A 21,574-nucleotide genomic window follows, 5' to 3' on the forward strand; every position below is an offset into this window, starting at 1 on the left:
TTTTCCATTTGTCTGACACAGATTCTGCGTTAATTCGATCCTATCAAGGGGATATATGATCAAAGCCAAATTGAGAGATTACTCGCACTCTGTTCTTCTTTCTAAGAAACAGGCCCTCTCGCCCTACCCAGGAGACACAGACGTTTAGCCAAGCCTTGAACGAATGAGACTGTGCGTCTGTGTCAGTGAGTGTGTGTGTGTGTATGTGTGTGCGTGCGTAGAGGTGTATAGTGTGCGCTTACTTGTATTCATGTGTGGGTGTGTGTGTGTGTGTATCTCTGTGTCAGTGTGTGTGTGTGTGTGTTCAATTATACCGGCAGGCTTGAAGGAGTGTAGAGAGAGAGAGGGATAGAGGGAAAGAGAGAGAGGGAAGGAGAAAGAGAGAGATATGTGAGTATGGTGGCCTTGCCTGATGTAGGCCTCCTTTCATTAGCACCTCTGTGAAATGCCGCTCCTCAAAGATAAGCCTTAATTAATGTTCCTCTCTTCACAAAGGGGAGGCTTTGCTCCACTCTGCGCGCCAGCTCACAAGCATCACATATATTAAGGCTGCTGTGTTTGTCTCCAGAATTAAGGCTTCAAAAGATCCAGGCTTCTTTCTCGATTCCCTCTGGCGGTGGTTTGATCTGAGGAGACTCATCTTCTTCTCTACTCTACAACCCAGTTCAGGTCACACTTTTTTAGCAGGCATACGGCGGTCTCCATCTCATGTCTTCACACACTGCCGTTTGTTCGGGCGTCTCGCCTTACAGTCTGTGGGTGTTCGTTTCAGAACCCATTCGTTTTAGCGGCCCCTGATACTGCCTTTGTGAAAACTGAACTAGCCAGTGCCATTTTGGCTCAAAAGTCACAGCTGCGATCCTTTGTTTCGCAAGTTCTTCATTTATGTATGGGGTCAGAAAATGTCACTGGCAGCACATCATTTTTTTCAAAGAAAAAACAAGTAGCAGATCAGGCCAAATCCAGGTGGAGTGTGTGGTTAGCCGAATGATGTAATTGGATAGGGAGAAATAAAGCCGCCACGGGCTAAGTGGCCAGAGAACCAGAGATTAGTAATTCTGTAATGGCCAATGGCTGCATGCTGTTTTGCTAATTTGCTTTCTCTGTTTACTTATCCAGGTGTATTTGGAATAAATACTGTTCAGCAAACCTGAATATACAGTTGTTTTTTGCTACGCTGCCCCCTAAAACAATGGGCCCCTTTACCCCTTCTGCTGACCATGTTTTTATAAACCAGACACTCTGCCTTTTGAGCAGACAAACGTTTTCATTTTACCTCTCAACAGAGAAAAATGCACTGATATATTCACAAAGCCTCCTACACTCCTGTGGGTGTGAGCCTATGTTGATCTGTATATTTTCCTGAGTGTGTGGGTAAATTTAACGTGTCAGCAAACCCTGCTGGGTGAAAACTCTGTTTCTCCTGTGTAAAGCAGTTCAAGTGCGACTCCCCTGATGGAGCTAACAGGTTAATGTACTGTCAAATTTGGGCAGCAAAACCGCTATACTGCCTATTCAGCTCGCTCTGTTTGGCTATCTGAGGCTCTCAAGTGATGGCAGCTGTCAAAAATTCTGTGCTGAGCTGACAGAGAGAAAATGCGCTCAGTGCTAAATTTAGGTGCTGTGTATTAGGCGCGAGGTACTGAAATATTACTGGATAATGAGAAAAACCTGCAGTTCTTATAGAGTGGTTCTTTGAAATTTTCATGCAGCAGTCCCACATGGAAGCATTTTGGCCTGATGTGTACTGATGAAGGTTCAGGGTTGAAATATGTCTCCACATGGTGCATTACATTTTCAAAGACTATTTTAGCACACATACAGGTTTGGTCTTGGTCCTACATTCAGCAGTCTCCCCTAGAGTCTCCCCTGTTTCTTATTTATAAATAAAACACCATTACCCTCACCATTATAATATCATTACCATTATTGTAGTAATGCTAAGTAGTATTTCCTCAGTCTGTAGTCTTATTAATTTCTTTAGTCATCCTGTGTCTTTAGAAAGAGTGAATATGTGTGTGTTTTATGTGTTTGTTATCTCCTGACTGTCATGAGTTCATGCTTCGTAAAAGAGATACGATGACATTAGGACCTGCCAGCGATGGCCCTCCTCACATGCTGTGTTGCTATGCAAAGCTCTGCCTTTGGTTTTGCTCCAGCAGCCCCTGTGTGGTCACCCATTCCCTCCCCTCTCCATCCCTCCCCCGCTCTCTCTCTCTCTCCCTCCCTCCCCCGCTCTCTTTCTCTCTCCCTCCCTCCAATTCTCTGTTCATCTTTGGGGGTCCAGTTTCTGCTCTCCAGGCTGCTGTCTGTGTCCCTCAGTGGAATTCCTGAGTTGTGAGACCGGGGGTGGAGGGGTGTGTGAGTGTGTGTATGGGAGGGGGGGGGGGGGGGTAAGGTCTCTGTAGCTCTGTAGCCAGCTGTGTACTCCGGTGCTTACTGCCCTCCTCCACTCCGTCCCCAGTCTATCCTCCTCCACTCTGCTCTAACGTCCCCTCCTGCTTCCCAAGCAATGGGAGAGTCCAGCTAACCTAACCCCCACACACTTCACCCCCGCTGCAGAGGCAGAGTTGGTACAGTCGGCCGGTAGAGCTCTGGCTGTGCTGTCATTGATTCAGTAGTAACAGAGCAGACTGCTATCAAGAGTGGCTGCAGCTAGGGAGAGAGAGAGCGAGCGAGAGAGAGAGAGACAGCAGGGAGACCGGAAGACACAAGTAAGCCAGAGAGAGAGAGAAAGAGAGAGAGAGAAAAAAGTGAGAGAAATAAAACGAGGGATAAAAGAGCTTTAGCAGTCACCTCCTGGCTATTTGCCTGCTGACGCAAGCAGCCTCCTTTGTTTTTGCCATCCCTGATATGACCCTGTTCAAGAGTGAACATCGCAGCCCACGATGTGAGTATATTTAACACTGGCTACCTCTCTAGACCTTTTCTCTTCCTGTCTGTCTTTCCTTTTCTTCACTCTCCTGTATTCCTCTTTCTCCTATACTTTCTATCTCTCTCTGTCTCACTCTACTGAGTTGTCTTGCTGTGATTCTGTCCCCTCTCTCCCCTCCTCCTCTGTCTGAAATTGACCACGGGGCAACTTTGAAGCCTAGCATGGAGCACTGCAGGGCTGCTTGACTAGTTGGCCGTGGTTTGCTGTGAGTGTGCAGTAGTTGGAGTGGGAGGGGGGGGGGGGGCTCAGGTGTACAGGAGCTCAAACAGAGGTGACAACAACTCTGCTGTTTACTCTCAGCATGCAGCTGTGCAGCACACTCTTCCCCTGGGCAGCATGCCAGAGCTGTCCTGCAGGAAAGAGAATGAGAGAGAGTGTGTGTGTGTGTGTGTGTGTGTTTGTCTGTGGTTAGTGTTTCTGTAGTATGTGTGTGTGTGTGTGTGTGTGTGTGTGTGTGTGTGTGTGTGTGTGTGTGTGTGTGTGTGTGTGTGTGTGTAGAGGGTCTGTGTGTGTGCGGTGTGTATATCTGTGTAGTGTGTGTGTGTATGTGCGTGTGTATATGAGTCAGGGAAGCAAAAACAGAGAGTGGGGGAGAGAGTTGAAGGGAGCGGAAGGAATTGGTCTACGGGGGTGCGAGGGGGACGGGGGATGGTAACGGGGACGGGGGGTGGGACAAGCTGAGTGTCTGACACTCTCGCAAGGTACTGGGATCGATCAGCCGCTGCCTGTAGCTGTAGCTGTAGCTGTGCCCAGAGTAGTTCTGGCGCTGCCGCTCTCCACTCCCAGGGCAGGCTGAGGGCAAACCAGGCCAGAGCTCTTGGCCAGACCAGGACTAACTCAGTCTGCTCCTGCCAGGCCAGGGGTGAGGGACAGGTGGGGATTGTTCGGGCGGCCTGCCCATCACCTGGAGGACTAAGCAGTGGACACTGAAAAATACTAAGGTGCCAGTGGAGCCCAGTCTAGTCAGGATTGACAGCATTCTTCCTCCTCCTCCTCCTCAAGGTTCTCTCATCTCTTGTCATTTCTTTGGCCTGTTCAGTGTGGCCTCTTTAGGGCTCATCAGTGGGGCTGTCAGGCTTTCATCTTATTGTGTGTTAGGTGAGAGTCAGTGTAGAGCACGGAGACTCACGCTCGGCACTCAGCCTCTGTGCAGCGTCTTCCAAGCAGGCGCTGAGTGGAGTGACTCGTCTCTGATGGAAACTTCAGATAGAGGAAGAAGAGAGGAGCGCGAATGGATGAAAGAGGGAGAGAGAAAAGGGAGAATGATCAAGGGAGGAAGAGAGGTTCTCAAGACAGGTAAGAAAGGGAAAAAAATAAGGTCGAGATTTTTTCCTCGAAAAATCGACAGATGAAGCGAGAGAGAGTTTGGTACTGTCATAGACATAGAGGCACACACACATAAAAAACAAAGTCGTGTAGACAGTGCATAGGATCTCTTTTCTGGAGAAGGTTAAGATGAACTGCCAGAGAAAGAAACAATAGAGACCTGAGGGAAACACAGACAGCAAAGAGAGAGTGAGAGAGAGAGAGAGAGAGAGAGAGAGAGAGAGAGAGAATGGTGGGATAAAAGATGGATGGAATGGAACACATTCCAGATGCCCGTCTTTCTGGAGGGCGCAGCTGCTTTTAAAGGGCTCCGCATGTGGGCCCTGCGGGAGTCCCTCTCAGTGACCGCCTCGATCTCTGGCATCAACTGATTACTTTCCCCCGCCATTCATTATTCATGCCTGTCATTTGTCATTTATTCATGTGGCCCCTATCTGTTGCCGCGGACGCCAAGATCAGGGTGGGGTGGGGTGGGGTGGTACAGCGCGGTTACGAGTTCCTCCAGCACCTTTTAGGTACATCACAGAAATGTTCCATGCTGGCGTACCACTGCTTGTTTTGGGCTGAGAAGAAGACAAGGAAGTGGTGTCGCAGATGTGTATACATGTCACAGTGGCGTTTAAATATTAATTCTGTGTCATAGCAGTGGAACGGCATCCATAATTAAAGACCCTTGCAAGATTGGTAATGGTTTAGTTCGGATTTTGTACAACATAGCAATAAATGCTCCTTGTTAGCTTAAGGTCGCAAATAAGACTACTGATGTGTGACACAATTCTTTGTTAATTCAGGAACTCTGCTGTCTTTCTCCTCACTGTGATTTATTATAGCTGTCACTGACGCATGATTTGTAAGGAGTAAGACAGGAGGGTGGCATTTCTTTTATTTGATTCCTGATTTGATTCCAGGATTATTGGCTTATCATGACAGGTGAGGGAAATCCAGACCACATATCCTACATATGCCTGTGGGACTGTGAAATCCACTCTAAAATCTCCTGAATTACCACATACATCTTATAGCACAACATTGGACTTTGCATAAGCCTTCCAAACGCAAAAGATATTTCAGAAGGTGTTCTCAAACCATTTAGCGGTGAGCAACTGCTGCCTTGTAAAGACACGGTTTGACTAAATTGCTCAGTAGTTTCAGATGTGATTGCAGTTCAGGCAGAGAGCAAAAGCTCACTCTTAACACACTTTGTTATTCTGCCCTGGTCCCCCATCACGCAGTGGAAGCGTGGCTGGCACTCTATATGCGTGCGGTATTTTAAAGGCTCAGGCTCCCTCCAGCTGGAGTGCGGCTCAGTCTCCTGCTCTCAGCTTCAGACCGCAGAGCTGCACAAGACTGCAGTGGGCTTTCGACTGAGACAAACAGCCGGCCAGACTTAAGGAGATGGGCCATACATCTGCATTCAGACTGATAGAGATCTTCCGGGGCTCATAGGCGAGGCAGTAACTCTTTGTGGACATGACCGATTGGCATGTAACTACCTTATCACTCTGATGAGGTTGGGGTTGGGTGGGGGAAAAGGGGGCATGGGGGGGGGGTCATCATCTTACAGCAGCAGAGACCTCTCTCTCTCTCTGATGCACACCAGCCCAGAAATACACATATCAGGACCAGAGTGAAATATAATTTTACCTCCATTTGTTATTGTGTATGTCTTGTGTGTATCATGTTGACGATTCATGGTGCATAAATGTATACCATCACCTGCCCATGGGTGCGTAATGACTGTATATTTAAGAGAACTCCCAGCATGCAGCTGAGAGCCTGTGGCGGCAGCAGCATTGATTGGTGAGACCGCATGTCTCAGAATCGCAGTGTGGCCCAAAGCAGATGGCAGGTAGGCTACTCATAAAATAAACAACTTGGAGACAGGGAGCATCCAAAACATTTCGGTTTTGCAGCCTAGCCAGGCGTTCGGAGAGCGTATCTGACAAACTGCCTCTGCCGGAATGCCTCTGTTGGGTGCCAGGCAGATTTCATGATTTACTGAGGAGTTCTGCTTTCGCCCAACTGTGTGTATGCTACACTGTGTTGCTGTCTGCCAAAACTCACTCTCACACACATATGTACCCTGACACATGGACACATTTCTCTCGTGCACACACACACACACACACACACACACACACACACACACACACACACACACACACACACACACACACACACACACACACAGACAACACACAGTAAGCCTTATAACACAAAGTAAAACTACCAGGCCAATATCTAGTTCTAGTTCCTGAAGAAAACCCAGTGTATTCTCTTCAAGAGCACTGTGCTTTTGCCATACAGACCCTTTATGGAAATGACATCATCTCTCTCTCTTTCTAAAAGTGGATTAATTATGCTGCGGATTTGGATTTTCAAGGATAAAAAGCACAGGCCAGTTCAAGGTAACCTTAGATTATTAAAATGATGTTAAAAGATACATTAGTATATATATGAGTTTCCTGACTGTCATATTAAATTTATGGGCCTACAGGGATTTAATCATTTAGCGGAATGGGAACACTGTGCTGAGGTAGAAGGGGATTCAGACAAGAAAGGTAGAAGGTTGCACCAGTGATGCGTAGCGGTGAGGATTGGGGTCAAAATCCAGCAGTTATTGCTCTTTCTGCGGTGCCTGGGTGCTGTGTGGCACCACCCCCACCGGGTGAGATCTCCCCCACTGACCCGTCATCGCTGGCAGCCGCGATGCGCCTCTCCTCCCTCTTGTCGTTTGTGCTCGTCGGAAGCGCTTTTATTTTGCCGGCTTCTCACTTGGAAGTGTCTCGCCCCCTCTCCCCATGCCTGTGTGCCTCACTGTAACTGTGTCACTCCCACACATCGCGCAGACAGCTCTGCAAGCTCTGCTCTGCTCTGCAGCGGAACAAGCCAACAGCAGGGCTTGCTGGAGAGGCCAGCGGAGGCCTGTGAGGCTTATTGAGAGAGAGAGAGAGAGAGAGAGAGAGAGAGAGAGAGAGAGATAGTTAAAGTGGGGATGATGCTGTGGGAGGAGAGGAAGCTTGTCAGCTGTCACTTATACTTTTGTTACCCAAGTACCCAAGTCCTGATGGAGGACTGAAGACAGGACAGGAAGGGAAACCCACCATGCTGTTACACAAGACACCCAAATAGCAAAGAAACAATGAGTATTGTGAAATGCTCAAAATGATTGGCCATTTGATTACCAAAGTCCTACATTAAAGGCAGAAGCCTTTTATGACTAATTCATAAAAAGCAGAAGCCTTTTATGACTACATGATAGCAGAAGGGACACTAATGTGCTTCAATCTTAAGGAACATCTCAGATCCATGGTGTCATGAAAATGCAGCCAGTATATTTCAGTATAGAAATAACAAAGATGTTGCTCCTGTCTTTAGGTTTACAGTGTAGCGGCTCATTTAGATGCGCGTTGGTCCAGTTAGTCCTGGTGTAGTCGGTGACTAAGCCCCCTCGCGGCAATGTTCCGTCTCATCGGGGTGCAGTGCGGTGGCATGAAATGTTCTCTGGCCCCAGGTGAGAGTGCCCTTTCCTGTGCCAGCTTACATGCCATGTGCACCAAGCCGGAGATGCCCGCTGTTATTTTTGGTCTGGGGTGAGCAGTGTTTTCCAGCAGAACAGATACTTCTCGATCAGACCTAGAAGGTCCACACAGTGGTTGTGTTGCTGGTCTTTAATCTGTTTTGAATGGGTTTATCTTTTCATATTGTTTGAAATTCTCAATATAGATTTTGCTGCCTGTGATCATTAAGGTAGAAAGTAATGTTGGTCTTTTGCTTGCCAAATGACATATTTGCTTAAATATTTTTTTGAGGATGCTGTTGATGACACAAAGGCAGTCAGTGAAGGCATCAGGTTCTTTTGTGTGTTAGATCACAACTGCCATCCTCTTATGACATTTCCTGTGTATTTTTGGCTATAGTGTTTTATTTTTTTGTAACCCTCCTGAAAATGGCATTATATGATTCTGTCTGTAATGACACACACATAATTAAGCCATTGAAATGAGCAGGAATGGGAAAAAGTTTGATTGTATATAACAAAATTGAGCAGTTCATTTCAGTAATTCTCTCCCCAGTGGATATTAAAAGCTTTCTTTTTATTATTTATTTATTTATCCATTTATTCTGGAATATGTGTTTGCGCTGAAAGGCACCCCTAGCTAGCCCCCCCCCCCCCCCCCCCCCCTCTCTCTCAGAGATCACTGTGGAAATGCTAATTGCTCTGCGTTTGTATTGTGTTTACCAAAATATCAGAAAATGGCTCGCTGGAGGCGGTGTGTGTGGCTGTTGTATGGGATTTCAGGGGTCCTGCAGCCTTTCTGCGTGTAATGACTTCATCATGCGGTGGATTAGCTCCGCTAACACAACATATTCCCCCAGCCTCGTCCCCATTCAGCCTTGCAGTCCTATTGTTACTGGGCCTGACCTGAGGTGATTTAAATGCACAACATGCTGTTGCTGTTGCTGCTGTTTCTGCCGCCACGGTCACCAGTGCTGTGGGGAAACCCTTTTCTCTTCTGCAGGTTGCTTGCTAACTTTGTATGCCGAATCAAAGGGAAAGAGTGGACTTTTGTATTAGTGTGGGCTTGGGGGGGGGGGGGGGGTGGAGGACACAGCATAAAGTGATGGAAAGAAACCAAATGAACAATCAACACAGAGAATCTTTTATTCTGCAGAAGTAGGAAGTAACAGTAGTGGATAACCTTTTCCCTCTCAGACTTTCAAGTCTGATACCGGACTGATGACAAGCTGATCAAGGCTGACATCAATGAAAAGGATTTGCTGCTCAGGCTCAAGAGCTGATTTGAAAGGGCCACATCCTTGTGTGTGTAGTGTGGTATAAGGTCTCTGAATCCATATTAGACTTCCGAGACCCAGTGGTGTGTGTATACTGCCTGTTTGCTGTTATTTACTGGCCTGTAGGTGTGTGTGTGTGTGTGTGTGTGTGTCTGTGTGTGTGTCTGTGTGTGTGTCTGTGTGTCTGTGTGTCTGTGTGTGTGTGTGTGTGTCTGTGTGTCTGTGTGTGGTCGGAGGATACGCTGTTATGACAGACACAATTTCTCTGTAGCTGAAAAGAGAGCTATCGGGTCTCTTCCCTCAGATGGCTTGCGCTGTCAGCTATAGGTTAAAGCTGTTTTGTTTTCCCCCTTCTTCACCTTTTATTCCGCCAGGCAGCGTGGAAGCTTTGTCCTTTCTTTAAGTCAAAGAAGGAACCATTGGCTTTTTTTTCCAGGAGATTGATACAGGCTGCGCCGGGCCTCTCTCAGTGTTTGTGTTTGTTTTGAGTACGGCGAGGATTATTCATGCTCCCTGCGTGAGTGCGAAGAGGCTAGAGCACCGTGCTTGCTCGCTCGCCTGGCATGCTAATGCCATTAAAGCAGCGTTATGACGGCCCTGAGGTTTCTCATAGTCACCGCTCTGCTTCATGGCTCTGTTGTCATGACGTGCCTCTGGAAGACAGATGTGCTCTGTGTGCGCCGTGGCAGCTTTGAGCTGCTCTGTTGATTTGTGGTGTGGGCTGTGCCTCGCTGTGCCACTGTGTGTGTGCCGTGGTGTTTGTCAGTGTGTGTGAATGTTGACGAGTGGAGTGTGTGTGTGTGTGTGTGTGTGTGTGTGTGTGTGTGTGTGTGTGTGTGCCGTGGTGTTTGTCAGTGTGTGCGAATGTTGACGAGTGGAATGGAGTGTGAGACAGGAAGCTGAGGGTGGGTCTGAACTATTTTTTTTTGTCTTTTTTGTGTTTATGTGTGTGTGTTTGAATGTGGTTGTGAGTGAGTATATGCTATATATGTTTATGTGTGTGTGTGTGTATATATATATATATATATATATATATATATATATATATATATTTATTTATATACATATATATATATATATATATATACTGTCTGTGTGTATGTACGTGTGAGTGTGTGTATGCATTGGAAGGAGCCTGACAGTTGCAGTTAACAGTACGCTCATCGTGTGATGAATGTGAGAGGCAATTCATTTTTTCCCAGTGACAGATGGAAGGCAATTAGGCTGCAAAGCACTTCATTTATGTGGGCCTGCTGTCACAGCATGGATCCAGGGCCACGGTTCGGGTCATTCTGCTGGAGTGCGGGACTAGAGGTGCCAGCCTGGTCAGCCCTGCCAACCAGCAGCAGGGGGGCCTGGCACCAGCAATGCAGGGCACCTGGATTAGGCAGCCTCCACGCAGCTCACACACACCAACACACACACACACACACAAAACATACATAAAACATGCATAAAGACATAAAGTGTAGTATTAGTCTAAATGTATGTTGTCAAGTTTGTGTTTATGTGTGCGTGTGTTGTATGTTTTATGTGTGTGCGTGTACAGCCTGATTCACATTCCACGGCGCATATGCACACGACATGAAATGGCGCCTCCCGGCCGTGTCGCTGCGCTTCATTCTTTTCCCCCATCTGTCCCTGTCAGGATTGCCGGCGCTTTCTGTGTCAGAACACCAGCGAGCTGCACCCCAGCGCCGCATAATGCGATTCCCTTTCTGGCATGTGACGCTAATCAGTCTCTCTCTGTGCTTCGGCATAATTGAGCCCAAAAGAATCCATCTCCGGGTTGTCATGCAACAAAAGCCCAAAATTAGATGTCTCTTGTTTCATGTTTCCTTGGATGGGTTTTGACGGGCCTCTGTTTGTGTGCGTTTGTTAGCGCCTCAGTGTGTGCGAGAGGGTGTGTTATGTGTTTTCTTTCCTCACAGTGGGCGGGTTTGAGATCCATACTGTTCAGGGGGGGACAGGAGGCTGCAGTCCTCTCCATGGTGATTTGAATGGTCAGAGGATGTGCCTGTATGCTGGCCTTACTTTAAAGAGCTCTCCTCCTCCTCCTCCTCCTCCTCCTCCTCCTCCTCCTTCCCCCTGTGCTGTGCTGTGCTGTGCTGTGCTGTGCTGTGCTGAGCTGAGCGTCTCCCGCTGCTTGACCGCTTTCGTCCTTCCATCTCTCTGACAGACATGAGCATGACCGGAGAGCTGAAATCGAGCCGCTCCAAGACAGGAGGAGCGAAGAGGCCCAACAGCGCCATGTACGGGTGAGTCTCGACCTCCCCTCGCCCCTACACACACCTCCACCACCTCCACCACCCCCCCCCGCCCTGCTCGCTTCCGAGTACAAACAACACCTGGGGCGCACCTCCTGCCACTCTGTCCTTCACTCACACACTCCCTCACTCGCACATACACACACTCGATCATCACCATGAGCCCTCATTACAGGATGCAAACACTGAACCACTCACCCGCCCAAACTCAACACGACCCTTACCACAGCTGCAGAACACAGCAAAGGTGTCGGGGCGCACTTTAAGACGGCCTGGATTATTATTCAGACTTCGTGCCTAACTGCATGCCATTAGGATACTGCTAAGAGGAAAGGCTATCTGAGGATTCGCTGGTTCGTTTGAGGGAAACAATAAGAATTGAGTGAGGTAAAAAGGCAAGGAAAAAGAGAGTATTCCAGTGGCTCTACACTAATCTCTTAATTACCATATCAGTGTACTGAGCATATTCCTGTAAGACTTTGCCAGAATTCTTGTCATATCTGTATGGGGAGTCTACTAAAAAATCTACTCTGAACATGTTTAAATGCCTTTGATGCCAGGGGCAACATACAACATTTAGTCGGTGTTAAGGTAGCTATTTCCATTATGATTTCTTGTGTGTGGAAATATTCATGAGAACATTCTGGAGATGTCACAGTGCATTCTGTGCGATGTCTTTATTTACAGGGTTCTAAAAGACCTCTGGATGCAGGGCTCCATGATTTCCCTGTGTTGCCCCCCCCTCGGGCCCTTTGCTGTTGTAAATGAGACCTAGTTGCCTCTTTGTTGACCTGTTTTTGCTGGCTGCTTCCTGCCGTGCGCTCGCCGTTGCCATGATAATTGACCCAGCTGGTGCGGGGTGTCTCGCGGAGCGGGGGAGAAAGGTGAAGGAGCAGAGGGGTGGGGGGATTGGTGGTGGTGTGTGTGTGTGTGTGTGTGTGTGGGGGGGGGAATCATTCAGCACCAGGAAGATTGGATTTGCCTCCGTTGAGACCCTCAGCTTGGAGAATACAGTCGGGGGCGGGTCTCGACGGGGATAACACAATCTGTTTATGTGACAAGTGACACACAGCGGCTTTCTCCCTTTGCCACTTTCGTATGCCGTTGTTTTCCTCATTGCTCCTGCTGTTGTGTCTCCTCTTCCCACTCCTCACGCTGCTCTGCTCTGCTCTGCTCTGCTCTGTTCTCCTCTCTTCTCTTCTCTTCTCTCCTCTTGTCTCCTCTTCTCTTCTCTTCTCTTCTCTTCTCTGCTCGTGTCTTCTCCTCTCTTCTCTTCTTGACTTGTGCAAATTGTCTTGTAAGGGGAACTTTCCTATCAGACAGGCAGAGATATGTGGAGCTGTGGTTTTACATACGATAAGACAGAAGATTTTGATGTCTGTGGCTGCATTGTGCCACCCCCTCAGATCAAAGGAGTTTAAACCAGTTTCTCAGTCGTGAGGCAGACAGTTTTTCTATTCCAGCTTATGTTCCTCCAGAGAACACTGCAAGACTGCTGTTTATGGCACTAGACCTGTGCGTGATCTCTGTTCTTGTTGGGTGTGTGTGCGTGCGTGTGTGTTTGTGTGTGTGTGTGTGTGTGTGTGTGTGTGTGTTTGTGTGTGTATGTGTGTGTGTGATTATGTTTTCAGTATTTGTGTCTGGCATGTTTGCATTTATGCTTGTGTATGTATGTATGTATGTATGTATGTATGTATGTATGTATGTACGTATGTATGTATGTCTGGATGTATGTGAGCCGTGTGCATGGGAGCATTATTTCTCAGCTGTCGTGACCCTGTAGGTGAGAATGACAGGCCATGCGTTCCAGGGATGTTCAGCGGAGTGGCATGATGGCTGTCCCCACAGGGGGATTACCCAGCAGCCTCGGCGCTTCAGCCCCCCTGGATCACCAAGATTTATGGAGAGGCCGCAGGGATGCGACACCAAGGCCTCTGCTCCCCGCTTTACCCTCTGTAAACCGCCCACATCAACTCATCATCATCCCTGTCAAATAGATATACACACAAACAAACACACACACACACATACGGCTGTTAGCGTGTGGACACAGTCTTTTAGTTTCACTCACTCACACATAAACACACACACTCACTCACACATAAATACACACACACACACACACTCACATATGCAAACACTTTCTTTTTCTCTCATGCACACACACACGCAATCATGCACTCACAAACACATATACACATAAACACACACACATGCTCTCTGTCATTCATGCACACACACCCATCACACATATTCATGTTTACCCAGGCCATCTCACACCCTGACACCTCGGCTCATATCACACTCTGTCTCCACGCCTCATCCTTCAGCCTGTCGACGCTCTCTCTGGGGTCGGGGGTCAGGGGTCGGGGGTCGAGGGGGCCGGGGCTGAGCTGGGAGTTCAGACCCACAGGGCAGGCCATCCAGCTCCCTCTCTCCCCCTAGTGTGACGCCCCCATCCATCAGCCTCCAGCACAGACAGCAGGCTCAAGTGTGTCCCCCGCTCAGTGGAGATGGGCGAAAGAACAAAGGAAACGAAAGTGACCAAATGAGAGCGAGAAAGGGGGAGAGAAAGAGAGAGAGAGAGAGAGAGAGAGAGAGAGAGGTGGAGAGAGAGGGGAGAAAGGTTAAGAAAAGGCCATAGACACACAGAATGTGACATACAGTGAAATTGAGTATCAAAGACCCCAAGGATGACTGGAGTGAAGCTAGAAAGAGAAGGAGCTGTGTGATGAGAGGCGGGGCGGCACGCGGGAGCCCGGCACGGGTAGAAAAAAAAAAATCCCAGAGACCCAGGTGCCGCCGATGCCGCAGCCTGTCTGCCGCGGCTCCCCCGAGACCCACTGCAGGTTCGAGCGAGAGCGTCGGCTCAGAGAGGTTCTGGATGTGTACGCAGAGTGAAATGTTGCTGAAATGTCTCCGTTTGTAGTGAACTGAAATATTCAGCAGATCTGGGAAGTCCCAGTGTGCCTTTCGCGTGTCACGGCTAATCCGAAGAATATTGCACTGAAAATATGTTATCCATTTTTAAAAATTCTTTTAGTCCTCTTTCATGTTTGGATATTCTAGGCCTGTGCTTTATGTGAGCACTGTTCCTTTGTGGGCACAGCGGGCACATTTGTCCTTTATAAATATCCGACCTTGTCTGTGGGGATGTTTGGGGATTTGGGTCAATCAAGTGTGGAATTCCACAGAGGGTTGCAAATCGGACCTGAAATCGGGCCTGCAGCGAACCTCCAGACTGGCTGGAGAGAGAGAGAGAGAGAGAGAGAGAGAGAGAGAACAGCAGACACACACAGTCAGGCCTGGCATGGGCTGTTTGGACACTGGGTGCTCTGTCCCCATGAACATGACCCATATGCATTCCACTCTGTCCCCTTACCGGCAACCGCAAAACAGCTATACAGTGTAATCCAATGTGGCAAGCGCCTGCATTAAAGTAAACCGCTTGTTTTCGCCACTGACAGTCTCGTAATTCTATTTTCATTTTCTGTATGAAAGCTCCATCGGATTACATTTCATAGCCATTTTGCGGTTGCCAGTTATAGCGTTTTAATACTATACTGATTTTTGATCATTAATTGTCCTTAGTAATAGTTTGGACCCAAAACTATCTAAAAATAGGGCCCGGGTTGAAAAAATCCCAAATTTCCCTTTAATAGTGGAAAGTCTTTATTGGTAGACACAATCCTGAACCATCTCTTATCTCTCGTCTGAGAGTGTATGTATGTGCGCATGGTTTTGAATGTGAGTGTGTGTGTGTGTGTGCACTGTATGTGACTATTTGATATGTCTACGCATGTTTGTGATAAGGTTTATAATGCTCACATTCACACTTTTTGTTTGTTTTGATGAATGATGTGTATAAGTGCTACCAATTACACCAGTTGTGAGAATTTTTCTCACCTCTGCTGCAGCCACGCTCGGCATCTGTCCACATTTCTGTCTGAGCTGGATTTGGCGAAGTCTCATCACTCTGGCCTCTCAGAATCTGACAGCGCAAGGCTTTACAGTGAATTAATTTATCCTCTCACTCTCACTCTCCCTCTCTCCCCCTTTCTTTCTCTCTCTCTCATATCCTCTGGCACACACACACACACACGCACGCACACACACACACTGGTCATTTGTCCTGTCAGAGGCTCATGGGTATTTCTGTCCTTCTGGACCATTCCGCTGCCATGCTGTCATCTGTTTTCACTACAGCAGGAGGAGACAACAGGCAGCCCTGGCCGAACAAGCTGAGAGCCTGTAATAATAGGCCAGGCTCCATCTGTCGCATGCTGGAGGAGAAACAGAGGGGGGGCAGAAAACAGAGGAGAGAGGTTTAGAGGAGTGCTGAGACCGCACTCAAACTCGTGCGTGACTCCATGAAGTCTGACAGAGGGTGGCTGCTCTCCCTCTTTGACCCTGCCAGGCCCTGTGAGAAAAAACCCCAACTGCTTCACCATTTGAAGATGCACAAGAGAAAAGTCCTTAGCTTTAATGAGTGCTACTTTGTACCGGGCTCCCCTTACCATTCCAGCCTGACCCACCCGTCCCTGGCCCTGGCCTTGGGTTTCAGGGTGATGATGAATGGGGTGTGGAGAGCCCACTGGCGAACCGCTCAGGTGGAGAGAGAGCCCCAGAGAAGGTGGATCCTGGTATTAGAGGAGGCCGAGAGCAGGCACTCTGGGTATGGGCCCTGGGTCTCTGGAGGTCCTTGCCCCAGGCACACATGCAGAGTGGGGGGCATGGTTGGGCACTGGGAAAGCTTGAGGCACCCCAGCTGGTATTTACCCCAGAAGCTCCCTCCCCACTGATGAGTCACCCTACCCCTAGCATGGCCCTTCCGTGGCCTTTTCCAGAGCTGGACCAGAGCTTGCTTGGCCCTGGATGTTTATGGGACTCGTCAGTGCGCTGGTTTTTACTGCTGACCGCTCAGAGTTTCCATGAGCAGGCCGCTCGCCTGGACTGCCCTTCAGGCTGGGATTACCTCTGCAGCGCACATTCCACACCCAGGGCCAGCGAAAAAAGAAAAAGAGAGAGGGATAGAGAGAGAGAGAGAGAGAGAGAGAGAGAGCGAGAGAGAGAGAGAGGGAGGGAGCACAAGAAAAACAACACCCTCACACGAGACGGGAGAAATTGAAACTGTTGACTTGAGACTGTATTCCGCTCGTTACTCCTCTAAAACCCACAACTGGGAGTTGCAAACCCCTGTTGTTGCCTTTCACAGCCATACAGAACAAGAGCATGTGTGCTACATACACATACTTTTTTTTAAGGTCCTGCTTGCTACCGTACTTTTCCCATGATTCCACGGGGATACCTGGCCTGGGGAGGGGCGGCAAGGTGAACTGACCCACGCGGACGTGAAAAGGTCTCGTCTCCTTCGGGTCAGTGGTGACAGTGAAAGGAGAGAGCGAATGTATCCGAGCGTAATCCCTTTTTCTCTTCCCCCCTCGCTTTATACAACCAAGCTGATCCCTTATCTGTCTCTGTCCATGCCTTTAGCTTATCACTGTATTGGGGGTAATGGAGTCATCCCTATCCACCAGTTCCAACATTCCCAGAGAGAGAGAGAGAGAGAGAGAGAGAGAGAGAGAGAGAGAGAGAGAGAGCGGGAGGGACATGGAGAGAGACAGACAGACAGACAGAGAGAGAGAGATGGAAAGAGGACGATGGAAAGAGAAAGAAAGATATATAGAGTGACGGAGAGAGGGAAGGAGAGCCAGGTTGAATGAGTGAATGAGTAAGGGAGAGAAAGAAAGGGAGATAGAGAGAGAGAGGGAGGGAGGGAGAAGGAGAGGGAAGGGAGCAAGCTGCTCTGTACACTGTTTGGCCCCTGGTGTGAACAATCCATCTCAAATTGATCTCACAACTGACTGCGGCGGGGCTCTCCGAATCAATCTCAAATTGATCTCAGTGCCAGAGGTGGGGAAAACTAGCAGCGGACCTTATCAAAAATATTGTGGTGTTGGGTGAATCTGACAGGGAAACTTATCACAGAGGAGCCCAGGAAATGGGCTTCTAGACCCCCAGGCATTCAGACAGGACAGTCCCAACTGCTCGGCATCGCGCGTAGCCTACACAAGCAAACATGGATGCATGCACATATAAACAAACAAACACACAAACACGCACACACATACACACACACACACACACACACAAACCACACAATTGAACATGCAAGTATATCTCATGCCTCACTGCACACATGCTATTTTGCCCTGAAATACACCCCCATTCCAAAGACACACACACACACACACACACACACACACACACACACACACACACACACACACACACACACACACACACACACACACACACACACACACACACGATCACACTACAGACACGATCATAAGAACACACAGAGACATAAACACACTGTTGGTGCAGCGCCACAGCCCTGCAGCTCTTGATACACACATCTATCATTCCCGCCTCACTAACACTGAGAGAGCTAGTGGGGGAGCTCACATTTGGACAGAGTCTCACGAATAGCCCACCACAGACACGTCCACTCACACGGGCTTATTCATTCACTCTCACATAGGGGCCACAGACACTGACACACGCATAATGACACATCTACAGAAATCTACAATCCAAATCGATCAATGCCAAAACAACGCCAAGCTGTATGCCTTTCTCCCTCTCTCACTATCTGTTCTACAACGAGCCCCCCCCCCACACACACACACACACACACATCTCTCATTTTCTCTGTCACAATAGCTCACACATACCCGGGCACATCACACACACACCCATACCTTTAGGGAGCCATCTGATAGGTAGCTGGGAGATAGGAACACATTAAGCACTTTTAATCTGCTCAAAGCATTACTCAAGTAATAGCCCTGGAGGTGGATGGATCGATACAGACAGACATTTAGACCTGGAATTCGTACAAACAGCTTTTACTTCTTCACCCTGAAAAAAAAAACAGAAACCCAGGAATAAACAAATAAAGCTGTTCGGTTCCTCCCCAGAATACAAATGTTCAGGAGTAAAAAAAAAATCAATACCACCAGAGAGCGGTGACTGAGTGAATGTTGTTAAGGGAAAAAAGCATTTGTTTTTTTGGCGGGTGGTATAGAAGCCTATCTCAAATCACCCCCCTAGCATAGCCTGCTGTGGCCGGGGAATGTGTCTCTTAGGGTAGCACAAAGTAAGCCTCGTCCATCAGACTAACTAGCCAGACTACCTCATGAGAGCAGTGCAGATGAATGGTGATAGTTCACACATACAAAAAAGACATATCAGCGGTGCACATTGGCCTGGCAGGGCCACTCTCAAAATGGCTCCCTCTCCATCACCCCTGCAGTGCTCTGAGTGAGTGACCCAGAGCAGGCAACACATTCCACTCCACTTCAGGAGATTTGTTTCCTTGCCTGTGCCCTCCTGAGACCCCCGACTTTTCCTTTCCAGCCTCGTTTTTTATTACGGCCTCAAACGTGGCCGGTCTCGGGGTCTGTGCACGAACTTTCAGGACTGTCGAGGCCTCTCCCATGCTCTCCCAGCCTGTGTTCCTCCAAGGTTCCCCTGGTTCTGGTTCTTGTGAGAGGGGAAAGGCGCAGTGGAGCGTGGAACGCAGAGTGGAGCGCCTCAGTCGGGGGCCGGCGCTGAGCTGAGCTGCACACCCCGGCGTGTAAAAAGCGGCCAGTCAGCAGAGGGCCAGTAATAGAGGTTAGTGTGGGTTTAAAGACTCTGTTATTGGCCGGTGACACTTTCAGCGGCGGGTCAGGGAGTGAGCCTGTGTTCTCCCGGCACCCTGGGGTTGCCGCTATCAACAGCCCCCATCAGTGTTGCAGTGTGTTCAAGACCACAGCTCGCACCCTAGGGGGATATATCATCCTCCTGGAGGTATATGAAAGTGTGTGTGTGTGGTTGTGTGTGTGTGTGCGCGGCAAGACTGATATTCCCAGGACAGAGATGATAAATGATTCGGCTCTGGGAGAGCTGAACTGTCTTTTTAGGGTCCGATGGACCTGGGCTACTGGGAGTTGCCTGCTTCAGCTTCGGACTGAAGGTACATGTGTGGAAGGAAAGGTGATATTTCTACTAAATCTTTTTGGAAAAATACAAAGAAATATATAAAAAATGTTTTTTTTTTTACAATTATACCGACTGCACATGCACCCTCTTACACACAGGGATGCCCACATCAAGACAGAGCAAAGGAACATGCATGTTCATGAAAGGAAACTGACGAATGTTCCCTCACACACTTATGAGCTGCTGTGTGATGGATCACTGGGGGATCTTAATGGAGTTGCTCAGCTGAAAGTGAGTGTGTGGAGCGGAGACATGGCGGAGACAGCTGGGGGTTGGCACTAGGTGTGTGCTTGTATGTAGTGCATGGTTAGAGTGTGTGTGTGTGTGTGTGTGTGTGTGTGTGTGTGTGTGTGTGTGTGTGTGTGTGTGTGTGTGTGTGTGTGTGTGTGTGTGTGTGTGTGTGCATGGGCGTATGTATGTGGTGGTTTGGTTGAGTGCTGGGGACATAAATGGGATTTTATACAATTCTTCACTGGGCTATTGCATTGTTTGCCTTTGCTATTATGATGAGCGTAACCCAAGGCATCTCATTTCATAAGTTACTTGGACTGTGTAGGGCTTTAGAGCTTAAACAAATCCATAAAACAAGTAGGATGTATCTGTCAATTAGTGGTCAGTGGATACAGAACTCAGCAGTAAGAAAACCTCATCCCCTGAAACTATAAGAAATGTGCTAGCAACTGATATCAAAGCCATGGGTTTTAGCCTAAATATTAGCACCCCCACTTCTGGTGTCCAAGGGAGCAGGTTCAAGTCCAGCTAGGGACTGTGCATGTTAAAATTAAATCACATAGCGAGCAGAACATTAAAGCACTTGTACATACTCTGCCAATTTTTTTTTACGAATGACGCCTAAACATTAAGTCCTGCGCACTTCACAGCAGAGAAACACTTCATTTTTTCACAATGATAATACAGATCTTATTTGTATATGGTCCACAGACATATGGTCCATGTATCTCACAGTTAAGTCCACTGTTATTTTGGTAATGAAGCATAGTGTATGCAAGACATGATGGACTATTAGATAGCTAGTTAGAGATTAGCACAGCACATAAATATAGCATCCCACTGGGGGTTCATCAAAGTTCATCTTATGTTAGACACAACTTTCATTTCAGTGGATGAATTTGATGTTCATCTATCAACTGGGGATTAAGCATTTCGTTTGAGAAGCTTTCTATTCATTGTAGTGAGATTTTATTTTCAGTTTATTTCAGTGTCAAAAGTGGTGGGGACAAAACTGGTGATTGCAAAAAGCGGTGAGGACATGTCCCAGTGTCCCCAATGTGGAGGACGTCTCTGTGTGTGTCTGTGTTTTATATATGTGAGTGTGGCACACTTTCATGCATGCCTTCACGTGTATGGATATGTGTGTATGTGTGTATATGTGTGCGTGTGCGTATGTGCGTGTGTGTATATATGTGTGTATGTGTGTGTGCATGTGTGTGTGTATGTCCCTGTAGGCTTCCCTTACTCTGGAATCATTCCACTCAGCCCTGTCACATTCGTCTTTGATTGGTCGTGACTCACTGGGCCTGGCTAACACTAATGGACTCCCTCTCACTGCACACCCAGTCCTCCTCCTGGCACTGGCTTGACACTCACAGGTCACGCCAAGGAGGAGAAGAGATGACGGGGCCAGGTCAAAGAGGAGCCCTTGTTCTGACTGACTGAGGAGAGGAGAGGATATCCTCTGAGACAGAGCAGGGGAGGAAGCAGGGTGCGGAGGTGCACTGGGAGTGGGAAATGTCTAAGTGTGCTCGTCTTCAGCACTGTACTACACTATCACACCACAGCTGATGGCCTGCTTTCGGGGGAACAGAAGGCTGGTTTGATCCAGCATTTGGCATCGTTCCCTTTGCTCTAGAAAGTCCCTCCTGTTCTCTGCATTTTCTAGTAATATCAGGTCAGATTGGGCTCTTCAGCATATGTGGTCTTTGTTTACCATACTGTGTGGCTCACTGAAGTGTGCATACGTGGTCTTTGTTTACTATACTGTGTGGCTCACTGAAGTGTGCATACGTGACAGTATGCACATGTGCCAGTGCCATGCCTGTGTGTGTGTGTGTGTGTGTGTGTGTGTGTGTGTGTGTGTGTGTGTGTGTGTGTGTGTGTGTGTGTGTGTGTGTGTGTGTGTGTGTGTGTGTGCATGTGTGTGTATTCAGATGCCTATGCATATGCCATATGCTCAGTT

General features: G+C 48.2%; 1 protein-coding gene across 2 annotated transcripts in view; it reads left to right on the forward strand.

Moving 5' to 3' along the window:
• The first annotated feature begins 2,541 nt into the window (after nucleotides 1-2,541).
• Nucleotides 2,542-21,574, forward strand: part of LOC105906519 (heterogeneous nuclear ribonucleoprotein C-like) — a 62,934-nt gene continuing 43,901 nt past the window's right edge. Inside the window, exons 1-2 of one of the 2 annotated variants that reach the window (XM_031569302.2) lie at nucleotides 2,542-2,890; nucleotides 11,238-11,316. In XM_031569302.2, coding sequence (XP_031425162.1) covers nucleotides 2,854-2,890; nucleotides 11,238-11,316 — 116 coding nt within the window. In that variant the 5' untranslated portion in view covers nucleotides 2,542-2,853. The remainder of the gene's footprint in view (nucleotides 2,891-11,237; nucleotides 11,317-21,574) is intronic. The other variant, XM_031569301.2, reaches the window with a different exon arrangement.

Source organism: Clupea harengus, chromosome 6 (genome assembly GCF_900700415.2).
Source record: "Clupea harengus chromosome 6, Ch_v2.0.2, whole genome shotgun sequence".
NCBI classification, from domain to species: domain Eukaryota; kingdom Metazoa; phylum Chordata; class Actinopteri; order Clupeiformes; family Clupeidae; genus Clupea; species Clupea harengus.